Source organism: Pristiophorus japonicus, chromosome 17 (genome assembly GCF_044704955.1).
Source record: "Pristiophorus japonicus isolate sPriJap1 chromosome 17, sPriJap1.hap1, whole genome shotgun sequence".
NCBI classification, from domain to species: domain Eukaryota; kingdom Metazoa; phylum Chordata; class Chondrichthyes; family Pristiophoridae; genus Pristiophorus; species Pristiophorus japonicus.
This window is the reverse complement of record NC_091993.1, coordinates 28,152,259-28,177,612: the sequence shown is the minus strand read 5'-3', so window position 1 is coordinate 28,177,612 and position 25,354 is coordinate 28,152,259. Positions and strand designations below refer to the sequence as shown.

The following is a 25,354-nucleotide window of genomic DNA, read 5'->3' as shown; positions in this document are numbered from 1 at the left end:
TGTGCTGGTGTTGCAACCAGGGGCGTTGCACACTCGGCACAGCTCAGCGCCACCACAAAACCCGACTGGAGGATCGCGATGGGGAGCAGGAGACCTCAACGCCGCATTTCACGCCACTCCGGCCCGAAACCCGGAGCATAAAGGACTGGAAAATCTAGCCTTAAAAGTTGTAATAAATGTGCAAAAGCTCACGCTGTACAAGGACGTGCGGAACTGAAAACATTCCGTGCAGCTAGCGTGCATGTAATCCGCACCTGACTGCTTGCTCTGATATATAGACATTAACATTTTTAGTGCTGCAGTGAAACTTTCTAACCAGACTTATTGGATGGGGCTGGGGGTTGGAAATGAAAGGGAAAGAAACAAGAAACTATTACAACCTGCAAACTCCACTTGTGCACCATACTGCTGTAACCTGTAATAAAGTTTCACTTGTGCTAATAATGTTTGCACTGGATTTATATTTATATTTAGTTTTATTCTCTCCTTCAATTAGCACATAAATGATGATCACAATCAGCGTTTCATACAGATTAGCGCATGGTACCTTATGCAAAGTGCCAGTTTGAATAGTTTTTCTTGTAACACAAATCAAACACAATAGCCTCAGCCCCTACCATCCATCCATACAGACCTGATCCATTGAGATACTGAGCCATATAGACCTGCCCCGCCAGACCCCCACCCCATACCTCCTAAACCCTGACTCATGCTGGGGTATATTTACAATTCACTCGGTGCTCTCTCAAGTGGTCATTCTTCATGTGCGAGCTTAGGCAGTGGGTTCAACAGACTATTCAATTGTGGGGACATTGCAGTCAACCCTGATCCTGCCATTATGCATAGACACACTTTCTAGGAGCAATCACTAGATGGCAATCAGGGCCAGAAATCCTGGCTAGGTCATTCCCTGTCTGCACAGAAAGTCTCTGATTTTGGCTGTACCATCAGTGTGAACTGCACTCCCAGAGGTTGCGTGGAATTGGGTAAATCTGAAGGCGAGTCGCTGACTAGGCTTCTCCTCTGTCACCTAGCTCAACAGTCGTATCAGTAGAGGCCTGAGAATAGGTTTGCTTGCCTTTCCAATAAAACACATTCATCTTAAAACCATGATACTGCACAAAAGAAAGAGTCAATACACACGTACAATGATGGGACCCTCTGCAGAATGCCGGTCCGTAATAAAGATAAATCTCTATAATGGCTTAGCATTGCCTGATGCGGCACTGAGCCGTACAGATCAGCTGTTGACTTGTTGCTGATATAGGTCCTCAAGCACCGGATGCCCTCTGGTACCTCAGACAGATGCCTGTTCGATCTATGTGAGCATGGACAGCGAGTGCCCGCAGGATTTTCCTCTATTGGAGCATCACTGCCAAGCCTGATCCTGCCATATCCACACATGCATACTTTCCAGCCAGAGTTAGTGATCGAGAGTGGGCAACCTGACCGATTCTCCCTTCCGTAGCCCAGGGGCAATGAGGCTACTTGTAGCCTTCCTACCAGCAGCCTAACTGCTCAGTTGCTCAGGCCAGGAATCAAACTGGGAATGCTGTTACACACTTCCTGTATCCTACATGGTTAATGGTCATTTTGTAATATCTATAAAGCCATTCCTCATTTTCTTCTGATCTTCCCTACCACCTTCCCATTTCTGCACCTGTTTAATTTTCCCGAGTACTGTTGGTCCGCACCAGAGGTGAGGACAACGAGAAGTGGGGTCAAGTGGGAAGTGGGGACAAGCGGAGGTGGTGGGGACGTCCGAAGGTGGGGACAAGCGGAGGTAGGGTGATGGGTGAACGGAACTTGAAACAAAAACCAAAAGATCCCAGATTTGATCCCTGGCTTATGCTGAGTTCGCTGATCCCAGCTGTTGCAGCTGTTGGGATGCTACAATTGGCATGAGCACCCCTGGGTCAGAACATCAACTGGTGTTCCCACTTCTGATTACAACCCAATGGTGGTATGCCGGTAACTATGCACGTGTGTGTGTGCATGTGGATGTTGGGTGAGGACTAGACCTTGCTTGGCTATGATGGCTCTTGTGGTTGCATAACCTGTCAATACTCATTGTTGAGGTACATGAACAAGTAAAGGCCAATGGGCAAGGCACTCGAGTACGACCAGTTATTGTGCAACTGTACCCAGGAAGAAGGAATTGCCAAGGAAATAAGAACATAAAATGCTGGAGGTGAACAGCATCTCTGTCAGCATCTGGAGGAGAAAGGCAGGTTAATGTTTTGGATGGGACCCTTTATTGATAGCCTCTTGATCAGCCATGATCATATTGAATGGTGGTGCAGGCTCGAAGTGCTGAATGGCCTGCTCCTGCACCTATTTTCTATGTTTAGAGCCTGATCAAACCTCTGTATATTTCCTGTATTTTATTTTTTAAATATTTTCATCATTCAAATTTTGTTTAAATCTCTTGAGTATGTGGTGTAAATTAGTTCACAAAGATAGAGGATCCTTTTTATGATGAGAAATCACTGCAATAGACTTGCTTGTCCAGGTTCAGCATACTGGCCAATATTTAGACACTCAATCTACAGCATAAATCTTTATTTTGTGTGTTTAAGCACATTTTGATTGCAGAGATTGGTCAAAATGTCCCTGAAGCTACAAATTCTTGAACACAGAAAAATGAAGATAAACGAACACACTTCTACATTTACTATGTTATTTTTATTTTAAATTGTAACTGGATTTCCCCCAGAGTACAGATATCAAATTGGCCTTGCAACTTTTATGTTTAAATGTGACAAATAGCTTCTCCTAAACTATATAACCAAAAGGCTTTACTTGGGAAATGTAAAAATATTCACACAAGTACTATACCACCAAGATCCATTAGAAAAGCTAATTTGTTTCTTCAACGAACCAAGAACAACTTGGCAGGGGGGGCGGGGGGAGGAGATATCTATATTCTAAAGGTGCTACTCTGTGGAACTCCCTGGACGTACAGTTGTTAAAAGATCTTGCAAATACTCACTCTTAAATCTCAACTGAGAAAAATAGAGCATTTCTACTTTTGGTACTTAGAGTAGAACATCTTTTGTCTATTAACTCATTTAATGGACGTATTGTAATATATCTGCATGCATTATGTGAAATGTAGAACAAAGCAGATGGGAAAAATATCTCTGCACTTATTTTTTGAAATGTCTTTTTTGTGAACAAGGTGGTCTTCTGTGATATTGTTCACAGGCAAAACCAAATTCTATCTTCCTCTCTTTGTTCCTTTAGTTGTTGCTCTGGTTGTCACCCACTCTAATTCTTTCAGTCTTTCTGTCACTTTTTTTTTTGTCTCCATCTTTTTCCTCTCTTTCTCTGTATGCCTCACACACTTTCTCTTGTTGTCGTCTCTGTATCTCTATTTATCTGCAACTCTCTTTCCGATAGTCTTTCTCTTTGTTTTTTTCCTTGTCTGTCTCTGCTAGTTTGTGTGTCTTTACCCAAAGAGAGCATTGCAATAGTCAAGTCTAGAGGTTAACAGTGTCAGCTGTGGCTCAGTGGGTAGCACACTCACCTCTGAGTCAGAAGGTTGTGCGATGCGGGCACCTTTTCAGATGCAGAGGTTTTCGGAACCGCAAGGGATTCCACTCCTTGAATGTCCAACTCGTTGTCGACCACCAGCAAATTATAATGGCAGTGAATGCTAAATTTCCGGGCAGCATCCATGATGCTCATGCCCTGCGTGAGAGCACTGTATCTGATTTGTTTAACAATCAGCCACAAGGTCAATGCTGGATGCTTGGTGACAAAGGATATGGCCTCTCCACCTGGCTGATGACCCCCCTGTGTGACACCCACACCGAAGCTGAGAGGTGATACAACGAGAGCCACAGAGCCACTCGCAATATCGTGGAGAAAACCATTGGAGTGCTTAAGCAGCACTTTAGATGCCTGGACCACTCAGGCGGCGACCTCCAATACCACCCTGAGCAGGTAGCTCAATTCGTGGTAGTGTGCTCCATGCTGCACAACTTGGCTATCAGGAGGGGACAAGAATTGCCTGAAGAGTCTGACAGTCCACCTCACCAGAGAGAGGACGAGGAGGCGGACGCTGACATCGGGCCAGACAATCAGGCTGACTCTGAAGTCATGCCCCGCCCCCCCCTGTAGACCGCATGAAAGGGCCCATGGTGGCATGATAGCTGCAAGAGCCTTACATCAGGAACTCATCAATGAGCGCTTTGCCTGAAAGAACAAGGCTGACACAATGCTGGGTGTGCAGAGTCAATGGTGGGCATCATCTTGGTGACAGTTAAAGTTTAAGTTGATTGAAGTTAAGTGTAATTATACTCTTTAATGTTAAGGAATCACCAGCGATGTAGCTATCTGAACCAATGCGCAACAAGGTTTTGTTAAATAAAAAATATTTAAATTGAACATTTGTCCAAAATCATCAGTATTTCTCTAAAAACCAACCCTCCCTCCCTCCCCGCTTCCTGCTTCTCTTCCCCACCTCTACCCCTTCCCCTTCCCTGGCCGAGGAGTTCCTCAGGTGATGCTTCATTGGAGTGGGAGGAATGACGGCCAAACCGCTGCTTGGACGGATACGGGAGAGGACAATCCCGAGATGGGAACGTGCTCCGAGCCAGAAGCAAGATGTTGCTCCCGGCTCTCATGTGCCTTTGGCAATGGGGGTGTAGCACCTAGGAGTGCAGTGACACGCTCTGGGACCACTGGGAGCCCTCTGCCACCAGTGTTCCTGGCTACCAGCTCCAGGGCCTCTATATTCATTCCATGTTATATCTTATTTGTTGGACAAAAACTCGGTGCCAACTATGTTCTTGGTGCTTAGTAGGCTTTTTGCTGCTGGTGAATCTTCCTCCTGCCTCCCACAACAGCCAAACAAGCACACACCACAACCACACACGCTTTCAGTCCCTCTCCGCTCCCTCTCTTTCCGTCTCCTCTTCTGCGCATGTCATGATGACCCTTAACCTCGTGAATCACGGGAATCGAGCGTTGCCATGCCATTGCTAAGGACAGCGACACTTTACAGCAGAAGGTCAGACAGATTTAACGCTACCGCCCATTTCATGTCGTTCGCGGTAACGCCCCATTTCAAAAATGGAGACTAGATGCTTTGAGAATGGGCAAGAAGCCCATTTTTACCGCCCACGCCGGAAATAACGCCCATTTTTGGGCGATCTGCACAAAAGTGTAAAATCTAGCCCTTTAAATCGAGGCCCTGTCTGCCCTCTCGGGTGGACGTAAAATATCCTATGGCACTATTTCGAAGAAGAGCAGGGGAGTTATCCTCTGTGTCCTGGCCAATATTTATCCCTCAATCAACATCACAAAACAAATTATCTGGTCATTAACACATTGCTGTTCGTGGGAGCTTGCTGTGTGCAAATTGGTTGCCGCATTTCCTTCATTACAACAGTGACTACACTCCCAAAGTACTTCATTGGCTGTAAAGCGCTTTGAGACACCCGGTGGTTGAGAAAGGCGCTATATAAATGCAAGTCTTTCTTTTTTTCTATAACATAGACATGAATATTCCCGATGTTGGGGAAGTCCAGAACCAGGGGTCACAATCAAAGGATAAGGGGTAAGCCATTTAGGACCGAGATGAGGAGAAACTTCTTCACTCAAGAGAATTGTGAACCTGTGGAATTCTCTACCACAGAAAGTTGTTGAGGCCAGTTCGTTAGATATATTCAAAAGAGAGTTAGATGTGGCCCTTACGGCTAAAGGGATCAAGGGGTATGGAGAGAAAGCAGGAATGGGGTACTGAAGTTGCATGATCAGCCATGATCATATTGAATGGTGGTGCAGGCTCAAAGGGCTGAATGGCCTGCTCCTGCACCTATTTTCTAAGTTTCTATGTTTCTATGAATGAGGGTTTTAGCAGCAGATGAGCTGAGATAGGGTTGAAGTCAGGCGATATTTCGGAGGTGGGATTAGGCAGTCGTGGTGATGAGTAGATATGTGGCCAGAAGCTCATCTCGGGGTCAAATACAAGACCAAGGGTACAAACAGAGTTCGTCCCAGGGCCAGTGTTTAATTGGAGGAAATTTCTGCTCCTCCAGTACTGGATGCCGGACAAGCAGTGTGACAAATCAGAGACAGTTGTGAGAGGGCGGGTCAATTGAGGTGATTGTGGAATCTGATTGTACCTGGTTACATGATTTTGCAATGTGATTGGTTCCTGGTTCTGAGATCTAATTGGTTGTAGGAACAATAGTCCCAGAAATTGGTCTGGGAAAAGGTTAGATATGTAATTGGTTGAAAGTACAGTGATTTGTAGTTCTGTGTTCAGATTGGTTAAAGGGACTCTACAGCACCACATCTTACAAAGACAACACTCAATAATCAGTATGTTATCTTCATCGAAGTGAGGGCTGCTGGTGCTAGTAAATGAAACACTCTTCCATTTCGGGCACCTGTTATTATCTGAATCGAAATTTCCCAGCATAGTATGGTTAGATGTAGAGGTAACCTTCCTGTACTCTTCCTCAACCACAACCTCAGAATAGCAACCCCAGTGTGACATTTCTTTCCTAGCAATTATCTGACAGCAAATTCCATCATGCAGGTTAGCCATAGAATGGGGGAAAAGTTTGAAAGAAGTTAAAGTCCTTTGAGGGAATGTGGGAATTAATTTTACTTAACCAAACACAAAACGTTCTCTGGCACTGCACCTTTTTCTAATGAATTATTAACTATGTGTAGTAATGCCTCTGCTATCTCTTCCCAAGATTCTTTTAAAATGCACGGATGTAATCCATCCGGACCAGGGTTTTTTTCCTCTTTGAGTTTGATTGATTTATTTAATATATCTCCTCTTTTTATTTTAAATGCAGTTATTTCATTACTAAACTCATGACTCAATGTCATGTCCACTTGTTCTATCTCCCTGGTAAATAATGAAGGAAAGTAATTATTTAATATTTCTGCCATCGCTCTGGCACTGTCTGTGGTATTACACTGTCCATCCCTTAGTGGCCCTATTTCCATCCTGACCTTTTTTTATTGATGTGCCTGTAAAATATGTTATTATTTTGTTTTATATTCCTTGAAAATTTTATTTCATAGTTCCTCTTTGCCTTCCTAATTGTTTTTTTGACTTCTCTCCTAATCTCTTCGTATTTTCCCTTATCATGCTCTCCCCTGCTGGCCATGTACTTAATGTATAGAAACATAGAAAATAGGTGCAGGAGTAGGCCATTCAGCCCTTCGAGCCTGCACCACCATTCAATATGATCATGGCTGATCATGCACTTCAGTACCCCATTCCTGCTTTCTCTCCATACTCCTTGATCCCTTTAGCCATAAGGGCCACATCTAACTCCCTTTTGAATATATCTAACGAACTGGCCTCAACAACTTTCTGTGGTAGAGAATTCCATATGCTCACAACTCTGAGTGAAGAAGTTTCTCCTCATCTCGGCCCTAAATGGCTTACCCCTTATCCTTAGTCTGTGACCCCTGCTTCTAGACTTCCCCAACATTGGGAACATTCTTCCTGCATCTAACTTGTCCAATCCCGTCAGAATGTTATATGTTTCTATGAGATCCCCTCTCATTCTTCTAAATTCCATTGAATATAAGCCTAGTCGATCCAGTCTTTCTTCATATGTCAGTCCTGTCATCCCGGAAATCAGTATGGTGAACCTTTGCTGCACTCCCTCAATAGCAAGAATGTTCTTCCTCAGCTTAGGAGACCAAAACTGAACACAATCTTCAAGGTATGGTCTCACCAAGGCCCTGTACAACTGTAGTAAGACCTCCCTGCTCCTCTACTCAAATCCTCTTGCTATGAAGGCCAACGTGCCATTTGCCGCCTTCACCGCCTGCTATATCTGTATGCCTCTTTCCTTACCCTGAATTTTTCCCTTATGGCTTTATTCATCCATGGTGTATCATTAGTGTTTAGCTTGTTCTTGTTTTTTAACGGAATATATTTTTCCTGGACTCTGTTGCACACTGTTTTAAATGTTTCCCATTACTGTTCTACATCATTGTTTGCCAATATTGTTGTCAATTTTATTTTTCCAAGTTCTACTCTCAACCCCACAAAATCAGCTTTCCTCCAATCTGTTACCCTGATCTTTGTCATACTTATGCCCTTCTCAATTATTATTTTAAAGCGTATTATATTATGATCACTATTGCCTAGATGTTCCCCTACTTGTTTTTTCTGTTCTGGTCCATTCCCCATTACTAGATTCAATAGTGAATCCTCCCTTATTGAGCTTTTTACATATTGGGTTAGAAAGGAGTCCTGTACACATTGTAGAAACTCCATTCCCTTATCCCCTTCTGTCCAATTAATATCAGGGTAGTTCAAATACCCCATGATTATTATTCTATGTTTTTTACTCCTTTCCCTAATTTGTTTGCATATTTCTTCCTCCACCTCCCTTCCACTATTAGGTGGCTTGTAGACTATCCCTATTAGTGTGTTTGATCCTTTATTATCTTTTATCTCTACCCACAGGGATTCTATTTTTGTCTTGCTGATAGCTGCGTCATTTTTTTCTACTGTCATTATGTTATCCCTAATAAGTACAGCTACTCCACCTCCCCTTTTCCATCTTTATCTTTTCTAAATTTGTTATACCCTGCAATGTTTAATTCCCAGTCTTGATTTTTCTGTAGCCATGTCTCAGTAATCCCTACTATGTCTGGTTCCTCGTCACGCATGATTGCCTCTAGCTCCCCTGTTTTATTACAGACACTGTGTGCATTGCTGTACAGACAGTTTAACTCATTTTTAATAGCAGTTCCTTTCACTTTTTTTTAAACCATCATTTTACACTCCTGTTCTTACAACTATTTATTCCCTGGCCAGCAATGTCCTCCCTTACCTTCCTATGCTCTCATTTCCTGTTTTGTTTCTTTTAGGCTGGTTTCATTTCTTGTAGATCCCTCCCCCCCACCTTACCAGTTTAAAGCCTTTGCCACCTCCTTATTTACCCTTTCCGCTGGGACAGGGGTCCCATCCCGGTTCAGGTGGAGCCCGTCCATTGGTACAGCTCCTTCCTGTCCCAGAACTGGTGCCAGTGTCTCATGAAAAGCAGATAGCTAACATAACACCTATATTTAAAAAAGGAGATAGAACATGTCCAGGGAACTATGGGCCCAAGTTTCGGGCCGCGCCTAGAACGGCGCAGCCCCGACCTGGACCCCCATTTTTCGCACCACAAAGTGCGCCTAAAAAAAAGTTACAGATTCTCCGGCTCCCTGCTGGTCCTCTGGAGCCGGGCGCGGCGCAGCTCGAGCTGTAGGGGGCGGAGCCAGGTCCCTGCGCTGAAAACAGTGCCGGGACCTCTGCACATGCGCGCTACAGCGGGCGCGCATGTGCAGTAGCTTGAGGAGCCCAAAACTGTGTGGGAGGGGCCCGAAGCACGCAGCCTCTAGCCTTGGCCGAATGACCTCACTGGGGCTGCGTGCATAAGGCTGCCTCCCACGGCCAGCTCCTGCTTCCTCCCGACCCGACTCGACTCCCGCTCCCCCTGCCCCCGGACCAGGCCCCGACCCCGACACCGACCCGACTCCCGCTTCCCACCACCCCCCCTGCCCCCGGACCGGACTGGACCCGACCCGCGCTCCCCTACCCGACCTGACCTCCCTCTCCCTCCCTCCCTCCCCCCCCCCGACCCGAACCGACCTCCCTCCCACCACCCCCCCCGACCCGGCCCGCACTTCCAACCCCGCCCCCCACCCCCCCAACCGGACCCGACCCGACCCAACCTGACCTCCCTCCCCCCGCTCCCGACACGAACCGACCCGACCCGACCTCCCTCTGCCCCCCCCCCGACCCGAACCGACCTGACCCAACCCGCGCTCCCTCCCTATCCGAACCAACCCTCCCTCCCTCCTCCCCCCGACCCGACCCGTGCTCCCGACCTCCCTCCGCCCCCCCGACCCGACCCGCGCTCCCGACTCCGGCCCACGCTCCCCCCCGACCCGACCCGCGCTCCCAACCCTGGACCCCAGACCTGACCCGACCCAACGCCACCTACCTGTAAATCTGGTGCTGGGGACGGGCCCTGCCCGAAGTCTTCGGCCCGGCTGGGCCCGGTCCGTTCAGCCTCCTTTCCCCCTTCCCCTTCCCCCCCCCCTTCCCCTTCCCCCCATCTCCTTTCCCCCCTTCTCCTTTCCCCCCACCTCCTTTCCCCCTTCTCCTTTTCCCCCCTTCTCCTTCCCCCCTTCTCCTTTCCCCCCCTTCTCCTTTCCCCCCCTTCTCCTTTCCCCCCCTCTCCTTTCCCCCTTCTCCTTTCCCCCCTCTCCTTCTCCCCCCCTTCTCCTTCCCCCCGTCTCCTTTCCCCCCCTTCTCCTTCCCCCCGTCTCCTTTCCCCCCCTTCTCCTTTCCTTTCCCCCCTCTCCTGTGTTGTATATCCTATCTCCCTGACAATGGAGGCAGCGCGAACCTGGAGCTATTACAGGTCCTATTAAGAGGACAAAATGAGAAATAAAAAGTTAAAAAAATGATGACATCACAAGGATGGAGGACAATGATTGGTTCTTCCATATTAATTGAAGCACTGGACAGGGAATGAATCTTAAAGAAAGCTAATAACTGATTTAATTTAATTCAGTTGCTGATTTTCTCATTTTTTAACTTAATTTATAATTATGGTATATATTTAATATTGTTTAATCATAATCTTTATTATACTGATTTTACTATTGTATATTCCTTATTGTATTATTTACAATGTAATTTAAATTTCTTTTTTTAGTTTTTTTTCGCCTGTGTCTATCTGCTTGCGCATTTTGGCTGCCACTTCGGACCGGACCCTTTAGCCTCTTCTCCCGCTTTTTCCCTCTTTCCCTCAATGTCAATATCTAACATGTTGTAAAATTGTTGTGAAACGCCTTGGGACGTTTTACTACGTTAAAGGCGCTATATAAATAAAAGTTGTTATTATTATAATAACCAGAAAAAAGTCTTCAGCATTCTTTTTACCGAATATTTCCTGGGGTGACTTCTTATATTTCTCTTCAATATCATGAATCATTGCTGCTTTTTGTTGCAAAGCTGGTGGGTGATCACAACTTATAAAGTTATCACTCACGGTCTGCCTTGCCTGTGAAGATATCTATCATGTTTGACTAATAACTACAACACATGTTATAAAATTCTATTCTGTTGCTGACCCATAAAATATGGGTGGTTCAATATTCGTCATAAATATAAATGATCAACATGCCACTCATAAAAGTGCTCAGAATCTTCTTTTAAATAACTTAATGTGTACTTTATGCTGTTAAAATTCTGTTTGTGCAGATGCATGAAGTCCTTATTACACTTATCCTTGAAAACCTGGAAGTTAAGCGTTGGCTCTTCAAAGTGGACATTGAATTTTGTGGGCGAGGTACTGCGTATTTTGATGTCTCACACCTGAAGTGTTATAAGCAGATTCTAAAGGAATTTAGGGAAATTGGTCCTTTCGTATGGCTGAAGAGGAAATGGGTTCAGGTATGTGCACTGTGATTTCAATGTTTGGTTTGGGGGGAAAGCAGGCAAATTATTACTGGGCAATAGTGGGGAATGGAATATTTACCCACTTTTACAGCCAGTCACAGTACCCATTTATTTTGCAACGGTTGCTGCAATAAATGCATGTGGCCATACTTTACTGACTATAATTAAGTACCTCAACCCAAAGTGCAATGGGGAACCCACCGTTTTAATGAAGCATTGTGTTATGTCTCAGATAAAGCAATGTGACTGAGTACTGTAGACTTGAGTAAGTGTGACCTTAGTCTCTTTATTCTAACTCCAGAGTGCCGGCACAGCATGGGCCTACTTATATGCAGTGCTCCCAAGGGATGCTGGGATCCCTTGGGACTCCAACAGATGCGCCCTCTGGTGGCGGTAGAATGCTGGTTACAAGATGTTGCATACATAACATCACTCCCCGCCACCCGCACCCGCACCCCCCCCCCCCCCCCCCAAAGTCAATAGCACACTTATTTACAGGGTGAGACAATCTGGGGCTTTCCGCTCCTTGGTCGATCGTCTTGGTACAAACACAGGTGCAGGTGAGTTGATTGGGCCTTCGCTGGGCTGCTGTGCAGCTGGCCTTGCTGGGCTGCTGGGGATAATGGGTTCAGCTTCATGGTCAACTGTGATGTCGGTTGCCACTTGTGTGTGTATCGAAGGGTCGAAGTTGGTGGTGTCCTCTTCAGGTTGCTCGTGGCTGTCTGTGAATCACAGTTTGGTTTGGTCCAAATGTTTTCTGCAAGTTAGTCCATTTGCAAGTTTGACCTCAAACACCCCACTCCTTTCTTTGGCTACGACAGCGCCAGCAAGCCATTTGGGACCATGTCCATAGCTGAGTACAAATACAGGGTCATTGACTTCAATATCGCATGAAAAATTTTCGCGATCATGTTATATGCTTTGTTGATGCCCTCGACATGATCATGGAGATCAGGGTGGACTAGAGAGAGCCTTGTTTTGAGTGCCCTTTTCATGAGCAGTTCAGCAAGGTAAACCCCCGGTGAACGAGTGGAGTCTTGTGCGGTAGCTGAGCAGGCCTCGGGACAGCCGGGTCTGCGGGGAGCCTTCCGATATGCATTTCAAGCTTTGCTTGATGGTTTGCATTGCCCGTTCTGCCCGGCCATGAGATGCGGGCTTGAACGGGGCAAATGTGACATCCTGATCCCATTCCTTGAATTCAGCGCTGGTAAAGCACGGCCCATTGTCGCTGACAAGGACATCAGGCAGGCCGTGCGTGACAAATATGGCTCCTAGGCTTTCGATGCTTACAGACATTATTACACACTCAATCCGTTTTGAATAAACATCCACAACAACCAAAAACATTTTGCCTAGAAACGGGCCAGCGAAGTCGACGTAGATCCTAGACCATGGTTTGGAGGGCCATGACCACAACTTAGCGGTGCCTCCCTGGGTGCATTGCTCAGTTGAGAGCAAGTGTTGCATTGGCGCACGCAAGACTCCAAATCTGAGTCGATGCCGGGCCACCACACATGGGATCTGGCTATAGCTTTCATCATTACTATGCCTGGGTGGGTACTGTGTAGGTCACGTATGAACGTTTCCTGCCTTTCTTAGGCAAAACCACGCGATTACCCCACAAAAGACAGCCCACCTGTATGAACATTTCGTCTTTGCGCCGCTGGAACGGTTTGATCTCTTCATGCATTTCCGCTGGGACACTGGACCAGCTCCCATGAAGGACACAGTTTTTTACAAGGGACAGTAAAGGATCCTGGCTGGTCCAGGTCCTGATCTGGCGGGCCGTAACGGGTAACTTTTCGTTTTCAAATGCATCCATCACCAAGAGCAAGTCTGCAGGCTGTGCCATTTCCACCCCGGTGGTGGGCAATAGTCATCTACTGAGAGCATCAGCGCAGTTCTCTGTGCCTGGCCTGTGGCGAATTACATAGTTATATGCAGACAGCGTGAGTGCCCATCTTTGGATGCGAGCAGAGGCATTGGTATTAATACCTTTGTTCTCTGAGAATAGCGATATGAGCGGCTTATAGTCAGTTATTAACTCGAACTTAAGCCCAAACAGATACTGGTGCATTTTTTTCACCCCGTAAGCGCATGCCAGAGCTTCTTTTTTAATCATGCTGTATGCCCTTTCAGCCTTGGACAAACTCCTGGTCACATAAGCGACCGGTTGCAATGTTCCCGATTCGTTTGCTTGTTGTAACACACATCCGACCCCGTACGAAGACGCATTGCAAGCTAGCACTAAACGTTTACATGGGTCATACAGAACAAGCAGTTTATTGGAACATAACAGATTTCTGGCTTTCTCAAAAGCAGTCTCTTGTGATTTTCCCCATACCCAGTCATCTCCCTTGCGTAGCAACACATGTAGAGGTTCTAGCAAGATGCTTAACCCAGGTAGGAAATTACCAAAATAATTGAGGAGTCCCAGGAATGACACGTTCTGTGGTCTCGGCGCGTTCTTGATGGCCTCCGTCTTGGCGCCGGTGAGTCTGATGCCGTTTGTCGCGATTCTTCTCCCTAAGAACTCGACCTCTGGCACCAGGAAAACACACTCCGAGCATTTCAACCTGAGTCCCACACGATCTAGCCGACTTAGAAACTCTTCCAGGTTCTGCAAGTGTTCGATGGTGTCCCGACCTGTGATCAATATGTCGTCCTGGAAAACCACGGTGCGCGGAACCAACTTTAACAGACTCTCCATGTTCCTTTGAAAAATAGCCACGGCCAATCGAATCCCAAATGGGCATCTATTGTAGATGAACGGACCTTTGTGCGTGTTGATGCAGGTGAGGCCTTTTGAAGATTCCGCCAGCTCCTGCGTCGTTTAGGCTGAGGTCAAGTCCAACTTGGTGAATGTCTTCCCTCCTGTCAGCGTCGCAAATAGGTCGGCTGCCTTGGGTAGCGGGTACTGGTCCTGCAGCAAAAAACGGTTAATCGTTACTTTATAGTCCCCACAAATTGTGACCGTGCCATCGCCCTTGAGAACCGGAACAATCGGACTCAACCGCTGTGATGATGCCCTCTCGTTGCAGCCTGTCCAGCTCGATCTCCACTTTCTCTCGCATCATGTATGGCACCGCACGTGCCTTGTGGTGAATGGGTTGTGTACCGGGAATCAAGTGGATCTGCACCTTCGCCCCAGAGAAATTTCCGTTGCCTGGCTCAAACAACGATGGGAACTTGCTCAAAACCTGGGCACATGAGGTGTCATCGACGGACGAGAGCACTCGGATGTCGTCCCAGTTCCAGCGGATTTTTCCCAGCCAGCTTCTGTCGAACAGTGTGGGGCAATCCATACTGGTAGTTCGTGCACCGCTCCATCATAGGAGACTTTTACTGCTGCACTGCCAATTACAGGGATCAGCTCTTTAGTGTAAGTTCTCAGCTTAGTAGGAATAGGGCTCAGTTTGGGCCTTTGTGCCTTGTTGCACCACAGCCTCTCGAAGGCCTTTTTGTTCATGATCGACTGACTCGCACCCGTGTCCAATTCCATGGATACTGGAATTCCGTTCAGTTCAACTTTTAACATGATCGGTGGACATTTCGTGGTGAAGGTGTGTACCCCGCACACTTCTGCCTCCTCGGTTCGAGTCTCTAGTTCAGTTTGATCCGCCATGGATCAGTCTTCCTCTGCAACGTGGTGGTTTGCAGGGTTTGCAGCTCGTCTGCACATTCGCTGGAGGTGTTCCTTATTCTACACCCTTTGCACGCATAGTGTTTGAAGCGGCATTGATGATCACCTCTGCCAAGATGTTAATTACCTCCGCAGCGCCAAGATGTTAATTGCCTCGCATTCACACTTGATGGCGGACTCTGAGTCAGCTGAGGTCAAGAAGCTGCAGGCGTGTACGTTCTGCCATATACATTCCTGCCTGAAAACGACGTTACTTTGTGTACAGTACTTGCCGATGCATCTATGCTGCAAAATTTGTTTGGTGTTATCGCTGGTGGACATAAATGCCTGGGCTATCGTTATGGCTTTGCTCAGGTTCAGTGTTTCAACAGTCAACAGTCAATGGTTCTCATTCCCTTACAGCTTGTTGGCCACGAAGTATTGGTTGAGTAGCTCCATGAAAGCCTTCCAATCGTCACCTTCTGAGAATTTCTGCAGGATACCAACAGTTCTCTGCATTTTCGCATGATGGTTCGTTATCTATTACTCGTTGCCAGTTGTTATATCTCAAATAAAGCAATGTGACTGAGTACTGTAGACTTGAGTAAGTGTGACCTTATTTATTCTGACTCTAGAGTGCCGGCACAGCATGGGAGGCCTTCTTATATGCAGTGCTCCCAAGGGATGCTGGGATCCCTTGGGACTCCAACAGATGCGCTCTCTGGTGACGGTAGAATGCTGGTTACAAGATGTTGCATCCATAACACATGGCCCTTTGGCAACCCTTTTACTGCAGTACTTGAGTGGAACAAAAGCGCCAGCAATTAGTAACCATTCTGAGATGTTTTGCAGTTCTCGTAATATTGTGATGGAATCTGAGAACCATAGAGGTTTAGAGCACCGAAGGTGGTCTTTTGGCCCATTGAGTGTGCTGGAGCAATCCAAACCTAGTCCCATTTTCCTGCTCTTTCCTCATGGTCCTCTTTCCTCCTTGTTTCAAATATTTATCCAGTTTTCCCTTAAAAGATGCCATGGTCCCTCCTTCAACTACCCCCTGTGGAAAAGCAATTCACTCCCCAACACCTCTCTGTGTAAAGAAATTTCTCCTGAACTCTTTCATCACTTTTGAAATTGATGACCCTTCGTCACTGACTCCCCAACAAGGGGGAATAGTTTTTCACTATTCACCCTATCGAAACCGTCTCCATTCTGAGCAGCATGCATCAACATAAGAACATAAGAAATAGGAGCAGGAGTAAGCCATTCAGCACCGAGAGTCTGCTCTGCCGACCAGTAAGATCATGGCTGATCTTCGACCTCAACTCCATTTTCCTGCACTATTCCCATATCCCTTGAGTCCCTTAGAGTCCAAAAATCTACGACTCAGCATCCACAGCCCTCTGTGGTAGAGAATTTTAAAGATTCACTCCAAAGATTCCTCCTCATCTCTGTCTTAAATGGCCGACCACTTATCCTATGACTATGCCCCCTAGTTCTAGACTCTCCAGCCAGGGGGAAACAACCTCTCAGCATCTACACCGTCAATCCCCTTCAGAGTCTTGTTTCAATGAAAGCACCTCTCATTCTTCTAAACTCCAGAGAGTATAGGTCCAAACTACTCAATTTTTCCTCAGAGGATAACTTTCTTATCCCAGGAATCAATCTAGCGAACCTTTGTTGCACCGCCTCTAAGACATGTACATCCTTCCTCAGGTAAGGAGACCAAAACTATGCACAGTACTCCAGGTGTGATCTCACTAATTAACTGTAATCCTTTGTTTCCTGTGTCGACCAACTTTCTATCCATGCTGCTAAAGTTCCTCACAGCACACCTCCTTTATCCAATCCATCGGTTCTTCAACAAATACCTACTAGATTTGTCAAACATGACTTGCCTTTAACAAATATATGCTCGCTCTCCTTGATTAGCTCGCGCATTTCTAACCAAAAAGGCTGCGTTTCACAGCCCTCTCCCCTGCAGGTTATCTTATCAATGAGCAAGGTACTCCTTAAGGTCTATGCATACTCCCAAATCTACTCGGCCCATTCTTCTGATGTAGAAAACCCACCCCGTTCAAGATTTCTTTCTCCCTTTTATGGTTCAAAATTGCTGATTTAGATGCTTGGTTCCAGAAACTGTCTCTTAAATCTCATTGCTTGACATTGGCTAATTGTTATAAACTAACCTATGGTTTCAGTATGGTACAAGAGCGTAAAGAGGGCCCTAGAGTAATTTGCACTATATAAACTGGATGGTTTGTGATTATATGAAGCAAAGTTTCAATCCTGCCACTGAAATTGAATGAATTTTAATGAAAGAAAAATTATTAGCAGACCTCAGCAAAGGTTCTGCCGGTTTCCTAAGGCGAAGGAGACTATTATTTGCTACATTCACTCCAATTACAAAATCCGGAGTTGCTATTTGATGTTTGTCTGCATTCAGTGACGATGTTGGTCAGCAGGTAATGTTGTTCAAGGGCACCAACATTAACCACTTAACCTTTATCTGTGGCCCCTTCACTCTGCGTTACCATATTCTGTGCTGTCATTCTCCTTCGCAGCACTATTTTACTGGCCTACAGGTTGTTATGTCACTCAGTGGCTGCGATTGTTTTAATTCAGAAACCTAAGTGAAGCTCCCAGGATCTATAGTGCAGGACACCACCAAGGTGGTAAAGAAGTAGAAGAGAAATCAGTAACTTGAGCTAAAAGAGACAAATGGGGAGGATTTCAGCTGTCATAATTGTTTTCCAAAAAATGAATATAACAAAAAGACAAATGGGCTAGAAATTCATCTCGGGCAAAGTGGATTGGCTGGCCAATATACGCAACGCCTGGTGTTAACTATTGGAACTGAATATCGGGCACTGCGCATAATGGGCAGCCGATCTGATACCGCCCATTTGATATTTAAACCAAATCATGATTTAACAGTGATTGGAATGTGTTGCTTCTAAGACTGCATAAACAAAAAGGGCCACAAAAACTGATAGCTCGGGGAACAAGAAAAGGCTGCTTTTCCTGTCTGTATTTGCTTCATGGGTTCTTTGCTTAAGAATTCATAGCAACACATTGCTATTAAGAACTAGTTGGTTTATTAACAAAGGTTAACATCACTCTACACATTACCAGTTCATCCACTAGACTCACAACTGCATACCTCATCATGGATGACCTAGACCCAACTGGCTGGGGTTTTATTGAATCCTATGAACATCACGTGACTGGCTAAACCACTCACAATGCAACTCACCGATGCATATATTACACTGTAGAGCCTCTTTCTTCTGTACCGTTTGCACTGTTATGGCAGTTTTTCCAGTCTCTTAAGGAAAGCTAACCAACCAAAGGTGAAACTTTCAAAAAGGACTAGAGTCTGTGGAATTTATCCCGTACTCAAAAGTATTGAAATAAAAACAGGGCAGGATTTGATTTCCTTTGATAGCACAACATTTACATAGCTTTCGTTGTGTGCCGCTTTAACTCTGGGTGCATTTACACTGCAACTTTGATGTTGGTGGGGATTGGGATCTGGAACTACTGAGGGGGGGGGCGGGGGAAATGGGATGTGGTATTTCGGGATGGGGCCTGGAAATACTGTTGGGAGAAAAGGATGGATGAGAAGGAATGTTGTAAGTTTTGATCAATTTCTCTACCCTCAAGCCTCCAGAACATTGGCACGAGGCTGGGAAGTAAAGTGTTACAGGATGTGTGTGCTATGTACAAGGCTTTTAATGTATAACTGGTTAAGGTCTCCTATAGTGGTTCATGGTAAGTCAGTGAATATAGCCCCTCTCGTACCTGTATCTGCTTTCATTTATTAGCCGAGGCATAGAATACAAGAGCAGGGAAGTTATGCTCGAACTGTCTCATCTTAGGCAGTCCCTCGGAATCGAGGAAGACTTGCTTCCACTCTTAAAATGAGTCCTTGGGTGGCTGGACAGTCCAATATGAGAGCCACAGTCCCTGTCACATGTAGGAACAGATAGCCGTTGAGGGAAAGGGTGGGTGGGACGGGTTTGCCGCAAGCTCTTTCTGCTGCCTGCGCTTAGTTTCTGCATGCTCTCGGCGACGAGACTCGAGGAGCTCAGCGCCCTCCCGGATGCACTTCCTCCACTTAGGGCAGTCTTTGGCTAGGGACTCCCAGGTGTCAGTGGGGATGTTGCACTTTATCAGGGAGCCTTTGAGGGTGTCCCTGTAACGTTTCCTCTGCCCACCTTTGGCTCGTTTGCCGTGAAGGAGTTCCAAGAACTGTATACAACACTAGTTAGGCCACAGCTAGGGTACTGCGTACAGTTCTGGTCACCACATTACAGGAAGGATGTGGTTACATTAGAAAGGGTACAGAGGAGATTTACGAGGATGTTGCCAAGACTGGTAAACTTTAGCTATGAGGAAAGATTGAATAGGCTGGGATTGTTTTCCTTGGAACAGAGGAGGCTGAGGGGAGATTTAATTGAGATGTATAAAATTATGAGGGGACTAGATAGAGTGGATAGGAAGGACCTGTTTCCCTAAGCAGAGGAGTCAATAACCAGGGGGCATAGATTTAAAGTAGTTGGCAGAAGGATTAGAGGGGACATGAGGAAAAAAAAATTCACCAGTGGGTGGTGGGGTCTGGAACTCCCTGCCTGAAAGGGTGGTAGCAGCAGAAACCTTCATCACATTTAAAAAGTACCTGGATGTGCACTTGAAGGGCTGTAACCTACAGGGCTACGGACCTAGTGCTGGAAGGTGTGACTAGGCCGGGTAGTTCTTTTTCGACTGACATGGACACGATGGGCTGAATGGCCTCCTTTTGTAACGTAATTTTCACTGATTCTATGATCTTCGTGTACCTGTTTTTCTCTGTCTCCCCTCGTGCTTATGTCTTCTTTTTTCCCTTTAACTCTTATGCTTCTCTTTCTGTCATGTACTGTTTCGCTCTGCCTTTTCCTTTTGGATGGATGGCGTGATGGGAAAGGAGGTACCATCGGCTGATAGCTGTATTTTATAGATGTTGTGGGGAAAATGCATCTCTCAGTGGCTCCCTTTCTTTCCTCCCTCACATCGTGCTCCTCCCATCACCTCACTCTCACGCCTCTTATTCTTTCACCTTCCCACAACCCCTTCCACCCGCTCACTCCCATCACTACCCCTACCTCTTCTCCTTTGAACTATCCTACCCAACTCCTCAATCCGACACCTCCCTTTGCTGTACTGCCATTCTATCCATTATCCAGCTCCCGCAGAATTCATCCACCGAGACACATCTGATTTCTGAACACACGGAACACTAATAGCTACTTCCAAATACATAAAAGAAAATAGGCACCCAACAACTTACAATCCCTGAATTTTTTTTTCGTCATTTTGTTTGTTGTCCCACTTCATTCAAATTAAAATTCTCCAGCAGTAATGTGCTCCACAATAAAAAAAATACCTGCAAAACAGGTTGCCCGTTCCTGAATATTGGAAACAATAATGGGAACTTCAGATCTCTATCTACAATATATCAAAAGTCTTTCACATAATGCACACTTCCTGCAAGTGTATGACTTACTTCCTGCTATCTGCTTCACACTTTATTGCTCACACCCCTGTTATTATAAAACAGTGCATCATCTGACTCGAGCAATGCTACAAGAGGTCGAATAAATAGTCCGCACAATTGCTCACTATCCTCAAGCTTTTCATATTAAATTGTTATTGTGCCGCTTCATTGCAATTAAAATTCTCCAGGATTCACATTTTTTAATCACACCTTTTGACTACTTATTTATTAACGACATGGAAAATACATTATATACTCTATTAAACTATACAAAATATAATTCTACAACCTTGATACTGCCAGAGACCACCAGACAGAAACAATTCGACAACCAGGCAACCACAGATATAATTACAAGAGGATAACCATATAAATATTGTATTTCTTCTGTAAACAGTGTCGTATGACGTAGACTGGTAGGGATATAAATATCGACAGATGAAGGAGAAGGGGTGGAACAGATAAATTGGGGGAAGAAGGAATTAATCCATTTACGTTTTAATTTATTGGTGTCAAATATAGTTGTAATTTGGAGACTCCCCAAGCAATTTATACTGTTCTCTTAAATCCTCGTATTTTATTTTAAAATTATATATTGAAAAACCAACATATGAAATTTGATTTCTAATCAATAGTTTGAATGAAATAGGTTTTAGTATGATAGCATAACTTAATCAAAGGTAAACCTGACAGAGCAAATAACTCATGAAGATTTTATAAACAGCAATGAGCATATTGATGCTGAATAGAGCATACAATCTGGAATTTTACTATTCATTTCAGTACATATTTCAGTCAATGCAGATATTAGGGGTAAATCCGCTCTCCTAGCGGGAAGCTGCCCTCGCCAGGGTCGGAGAATTGAGGGTACAGTGTTGTCGCCTCATCTCTGACTCGCACTCCTTCCGAGACGGGGTCACGGAACTACCCCGACTGTCTATACACTTTGAAACATATTGAGGGGGAAATATGTTTATTCCTGTGAGATGAATTGTGAACCGGTCATTGTCAGGCCTTTCTTGCTCACTCTGTCTTTCGCACATTCATTTTTGTTCTCTTTTTGTCTCCAGTTGTGTAATCTCATTTTCTTGTGCAACGTATTCTGTCGTACTGCACACCTAAAAGCAAAATATCTGTCCGAGAATATCTTTCAGGGGAATATTTGGATACCTTAACAATCACATGATATGTAGCTGTGTTTGTATCTAAAATGCAATTATAATTCATCTATACATTTGAGGACATAAGGGAAACATTCAAGCCAAGGAGGCAGAGTAGATTAGCAGATCCCTAGTGTCAAAAAATTGAGTTATGAGGAAAGACAAGAGAAACCAGGGCTCTTTAGCCTTGAAATTGAGAAGGGACCTTATAGAAGTATACAAGATGCCAAATGCTATAAGTAAGCACTACTTCAAGATGGATGAGCTAAGCTGCGGTGAATGCCCTGCCTCACCTGTGTCTATCTTGTGAACACCTTTTCTCCTGTTTTTGATGTGGTACCTGCAACATTAGCGAGAGAAACTTGTTCGCCACTCTTCCATCCTCCTAAGATCAATGGTTTTCACTTATTCTCATTCAGTTACAGTAGGTGGATATTATACTGTATGGAGGAGGTTCTCCAACACGCTAATGGTGCTGGTGTTCTGGAACTCGCCCCAGTTACGTTGCGGGTCCAGATTTCGATCACTGCTGAAGCAGCTACTTGCACACAACCTGGCAATTATGCAGTTGCTTCCAAGTCACGTTTGCATTTTTCAAGACGTAAAAGCATGAACTGTGTTCTTTGAAAATGTGGTGAGGCCTTTGGCTACGATACTGCATAAAAAACATCCTTCCCCTGAGCGTCTGGATGGGGGAAAGGGGACAGCAGTGCAGGCAGAGGATTGCTGGCATATACGGGGTAAAACATAAGAACATAAGAAATAGGAGTAGGCCATTTGGCCCCTCAAGCCTGCTCCGCCATTCAATAAGATCATGGCTGATCTGATCATGGACTCAGCTCCACCTCCCTGCCCGCTCCCCATAACCCTTTACTCCCTTATCACTCAAAAATATGTCTATTTCCGCCTTAAATATATTCAATGACCCAGCCTCCAAAGCTCTCTGGGGCAGAGAATTCCAAAGATTCATGACCCTCTGAGAGAAGAAATTCCTCCTCATTTCCATTTTAAATGGGCGACCCCTTATTCTGAAACTATGCCCCCTAGTTTTAGATACCCCCACGAGGGGAAACATCTTCTCTGCATCTACCCTGTCAAGTCCCCTCAGAATCTTATACGTTTCAATAAGATCACACCTCATTTTTCTAAACTCCAATGAGTACAGGCCCAACCTGCTCAACTTTTCTTCATACGACAATCCCTTCATCTCAGGAATCAACCTGGTGAACCTTCTCTGAACTGCCTCCAATGCAAATCAATATCATAGGCAGTCCCTCGAAATCGAGGAAGACTTGCTTCCACTTTAAAAGTGAGTTCTCAGGTCACTGTACAGTCCAATATGGGGAACTACAATCTCTGTCACAGGTGGGACAGACAGTGGTTGGAGGAAAGGGTGGGTGAGGAGTCTGGTTTGCCGCATGTGCTCCTTCCGCTGCCTGCGCTTGGTTTCTGCATGCTCTCAGCGATGAGACTCGAGGTGCACAGCGCCCTCCCGGATGCTCTTCCTCCATTTAGGGTGGTCTTTGGCCAGGGACTCCCAGGTGTCAGTGGGGATGTTGCACTTAATCAAGATGGCTTTGAGGGTATTCTTGAAACATTTCCTCTGCCCACCTGGGACTCGCTTGCCGTGTAGGAGTTCCGAGCAGAGTGCTTGCTTTGGGAGTCTTGTGTCGGGCATGCGGACGGACAATGTGGCCCGCCCAACGGAGCTGGTCGAACGTGGACAGAATGGCAACCCGTGCATTCACACTGCTGACAGTGGGGAGAGGGACCACCTTGTGAGGTGATTGGCTGTGATGAGCACCAGCAGTACCATCTTTACAGTGGAGCGATGGCACTGGATTGGGGACTGCCTATGGGTGCAGACGGGGAACAGAAATGCAGCACTAAACGGACGCACAGACCTCTGCACTGTGCTACGCCATGTTGAGCCAGCAGGAGGCATGTCTGCTGCACAGTAAGAAAGCCCGTGTCAGTTTCCTTTCAGTTTTAACCCGCCTCCCCCTCCTCTCACACTCCCGCCCCCCCCCCCCCCCTTATCCCCCCAGGTCTCTCTGCCTCCACGGGGTGCCCCACCAAGCAGCCAAGCTGAGAGCTGATAAAACTGATCATCTGTTTCCCTGGTGAATTCAATTATCAGATAAGCCCCTGAGGCGCCAACCTACAATAATGTGAAATGAGCATCTTAACTGCTGCACAACCAGATTAAAAAAAAACACATTCTCCTTACTAAATTTTTGGCACACCTGTCGGCCGGGCAGGTACATCAGTGGGCCCTCTGACTATCATGGTGAAATATTCAGAGTATTAATCTCGACACCACAATGCAAGCAACGTGCCAAAATGATATGACAGAATTTGTGTGTCTGGACGGTTTTATTGTAATATTACACCTCTTGAATCGGTTATGAGCGTTCAGATTATCCGTCATTATTTCAGCGAAAAATATATGTGTTTTATGCTTTAATTTTTAAAAAAAAGAGCGTCTGCATCTTCAGATGTTTAATCAGGTCTGATCTTGTAAGCCTGTCCTATAAAATATCATCAGGCACACATTTCAATATGGTGGAGCAATAGGGGTCCTTCCCTGCAGGGTGGAATGTTCTAAAATATGCCGTATTAAGAAAGGAACAGTAAAAAAAAAAAAAATGAATCTCCTTCCGCATCTCTATCCAAACGTTTGAAAGCCTAAGCTGGCGAGGACTGCTGCCGATGACAACATTTGCTAGTACAGAGCTGCCTTTCGTTGCACAACGTGAACACTGTAGCAAAGAGGCGTATCGTAAAACCGTATGTAACAATTCCCCTAAATATCCACGTTGAGCAAGAGTAACGGCACTGCTGCAGACTGTCATGAAATAGTCAGAAAAGTCTGAGTGTAAAAGAGATGCTCCAAGGTAACCTTTTCGAAGTCAGCTGGGCGAAGCTTTTCCCTCTTTGTTTTTTGTCAAGCCTATAAACAGGGATTGCCAGTTCTGTTGGAGGGTCACACCCGAAAGATTACCCCTTTCTTTTCTCTTTCAGGTGATAGCCAAAGTGCTGTGTATTTCCAGCATTTTTGTTACATTTCATACATGCATATCAAAAAAAATGCATATTAACACGGCCTTTTTACAATGCAGTAACTGTTGCATCTACTATACCGGAAACTCCCCGTGAGGGTTTAGAAAGACACACATTTATATCGCACCTTATCACTTCTCTCAGCGACAACTCAAAGCACTTCACAATTGATGACTTTGAAGTGCAATGATTGTTGTTACGTAGTTTTATGCACAGAAAGATGCAACAATCAGCAAAGAGATGATTGATTAGTTAATCTTTTTTTTGCTGGTGTTAACTGAGGAAGGAATGTTGGCTAAAGCTGGAAAGATGCTCTTTCATCAATAGTTGCATGGCATCTTGTAGATCCATCTAAAGCACTGCCATAGTATGTAGCGTCTTATCAGAGGAATCGTTTTCAAAATGGGGTTTTTACTGGCGCTTTCAGGATTGAATCTTTCCATAGACTCTGAAAACATGTGATGCCTTTTGATGCAAATAGCAAGCATATGGTAAATAGCGCCATTTAAAACCAAGGTTTTTAA

General features: G+C 45.4%; 2 protein-coding genes across 4 annotated transcripts in view; both read left to right on the top strand.

Annotated features, from left to right (window-relative positions):
* c17h15orf61 (chromosome 17 C15orf61 homolog) overlaps positions 1-25,354 on the top strand; it is a 333,965-nt gene that overhangs the window by 219,800 nt on the left and 88,811 nt on the right. The gene's annotated exons all lie outside the window — the stretch shown is intronic.
* Positions 1-25,354, top strand: part of iqch (IQ motif containing H) — a 182,352-nt gene that overhangs the window by 82,145 nt on the left and 74,853 nt on the right. For 2 of the 3 annotated variants that reach the window (XM_070858531.1, XM_070858530.1), the window contains one exon: positions 11,255-11,446. The exons of the other annotated variant lie outside the window; for it this stretch is intronic. In XM_070858531.1, the coding sequence (XP_070714632.1) occupies positions 11,255-11,446 (192 nt within the window). The remainder of the gene's footprint in view (positions 1-11,254; positions 11,447-25,354) is intronic. 3 annotated transcript variants of the gene reach the window in all.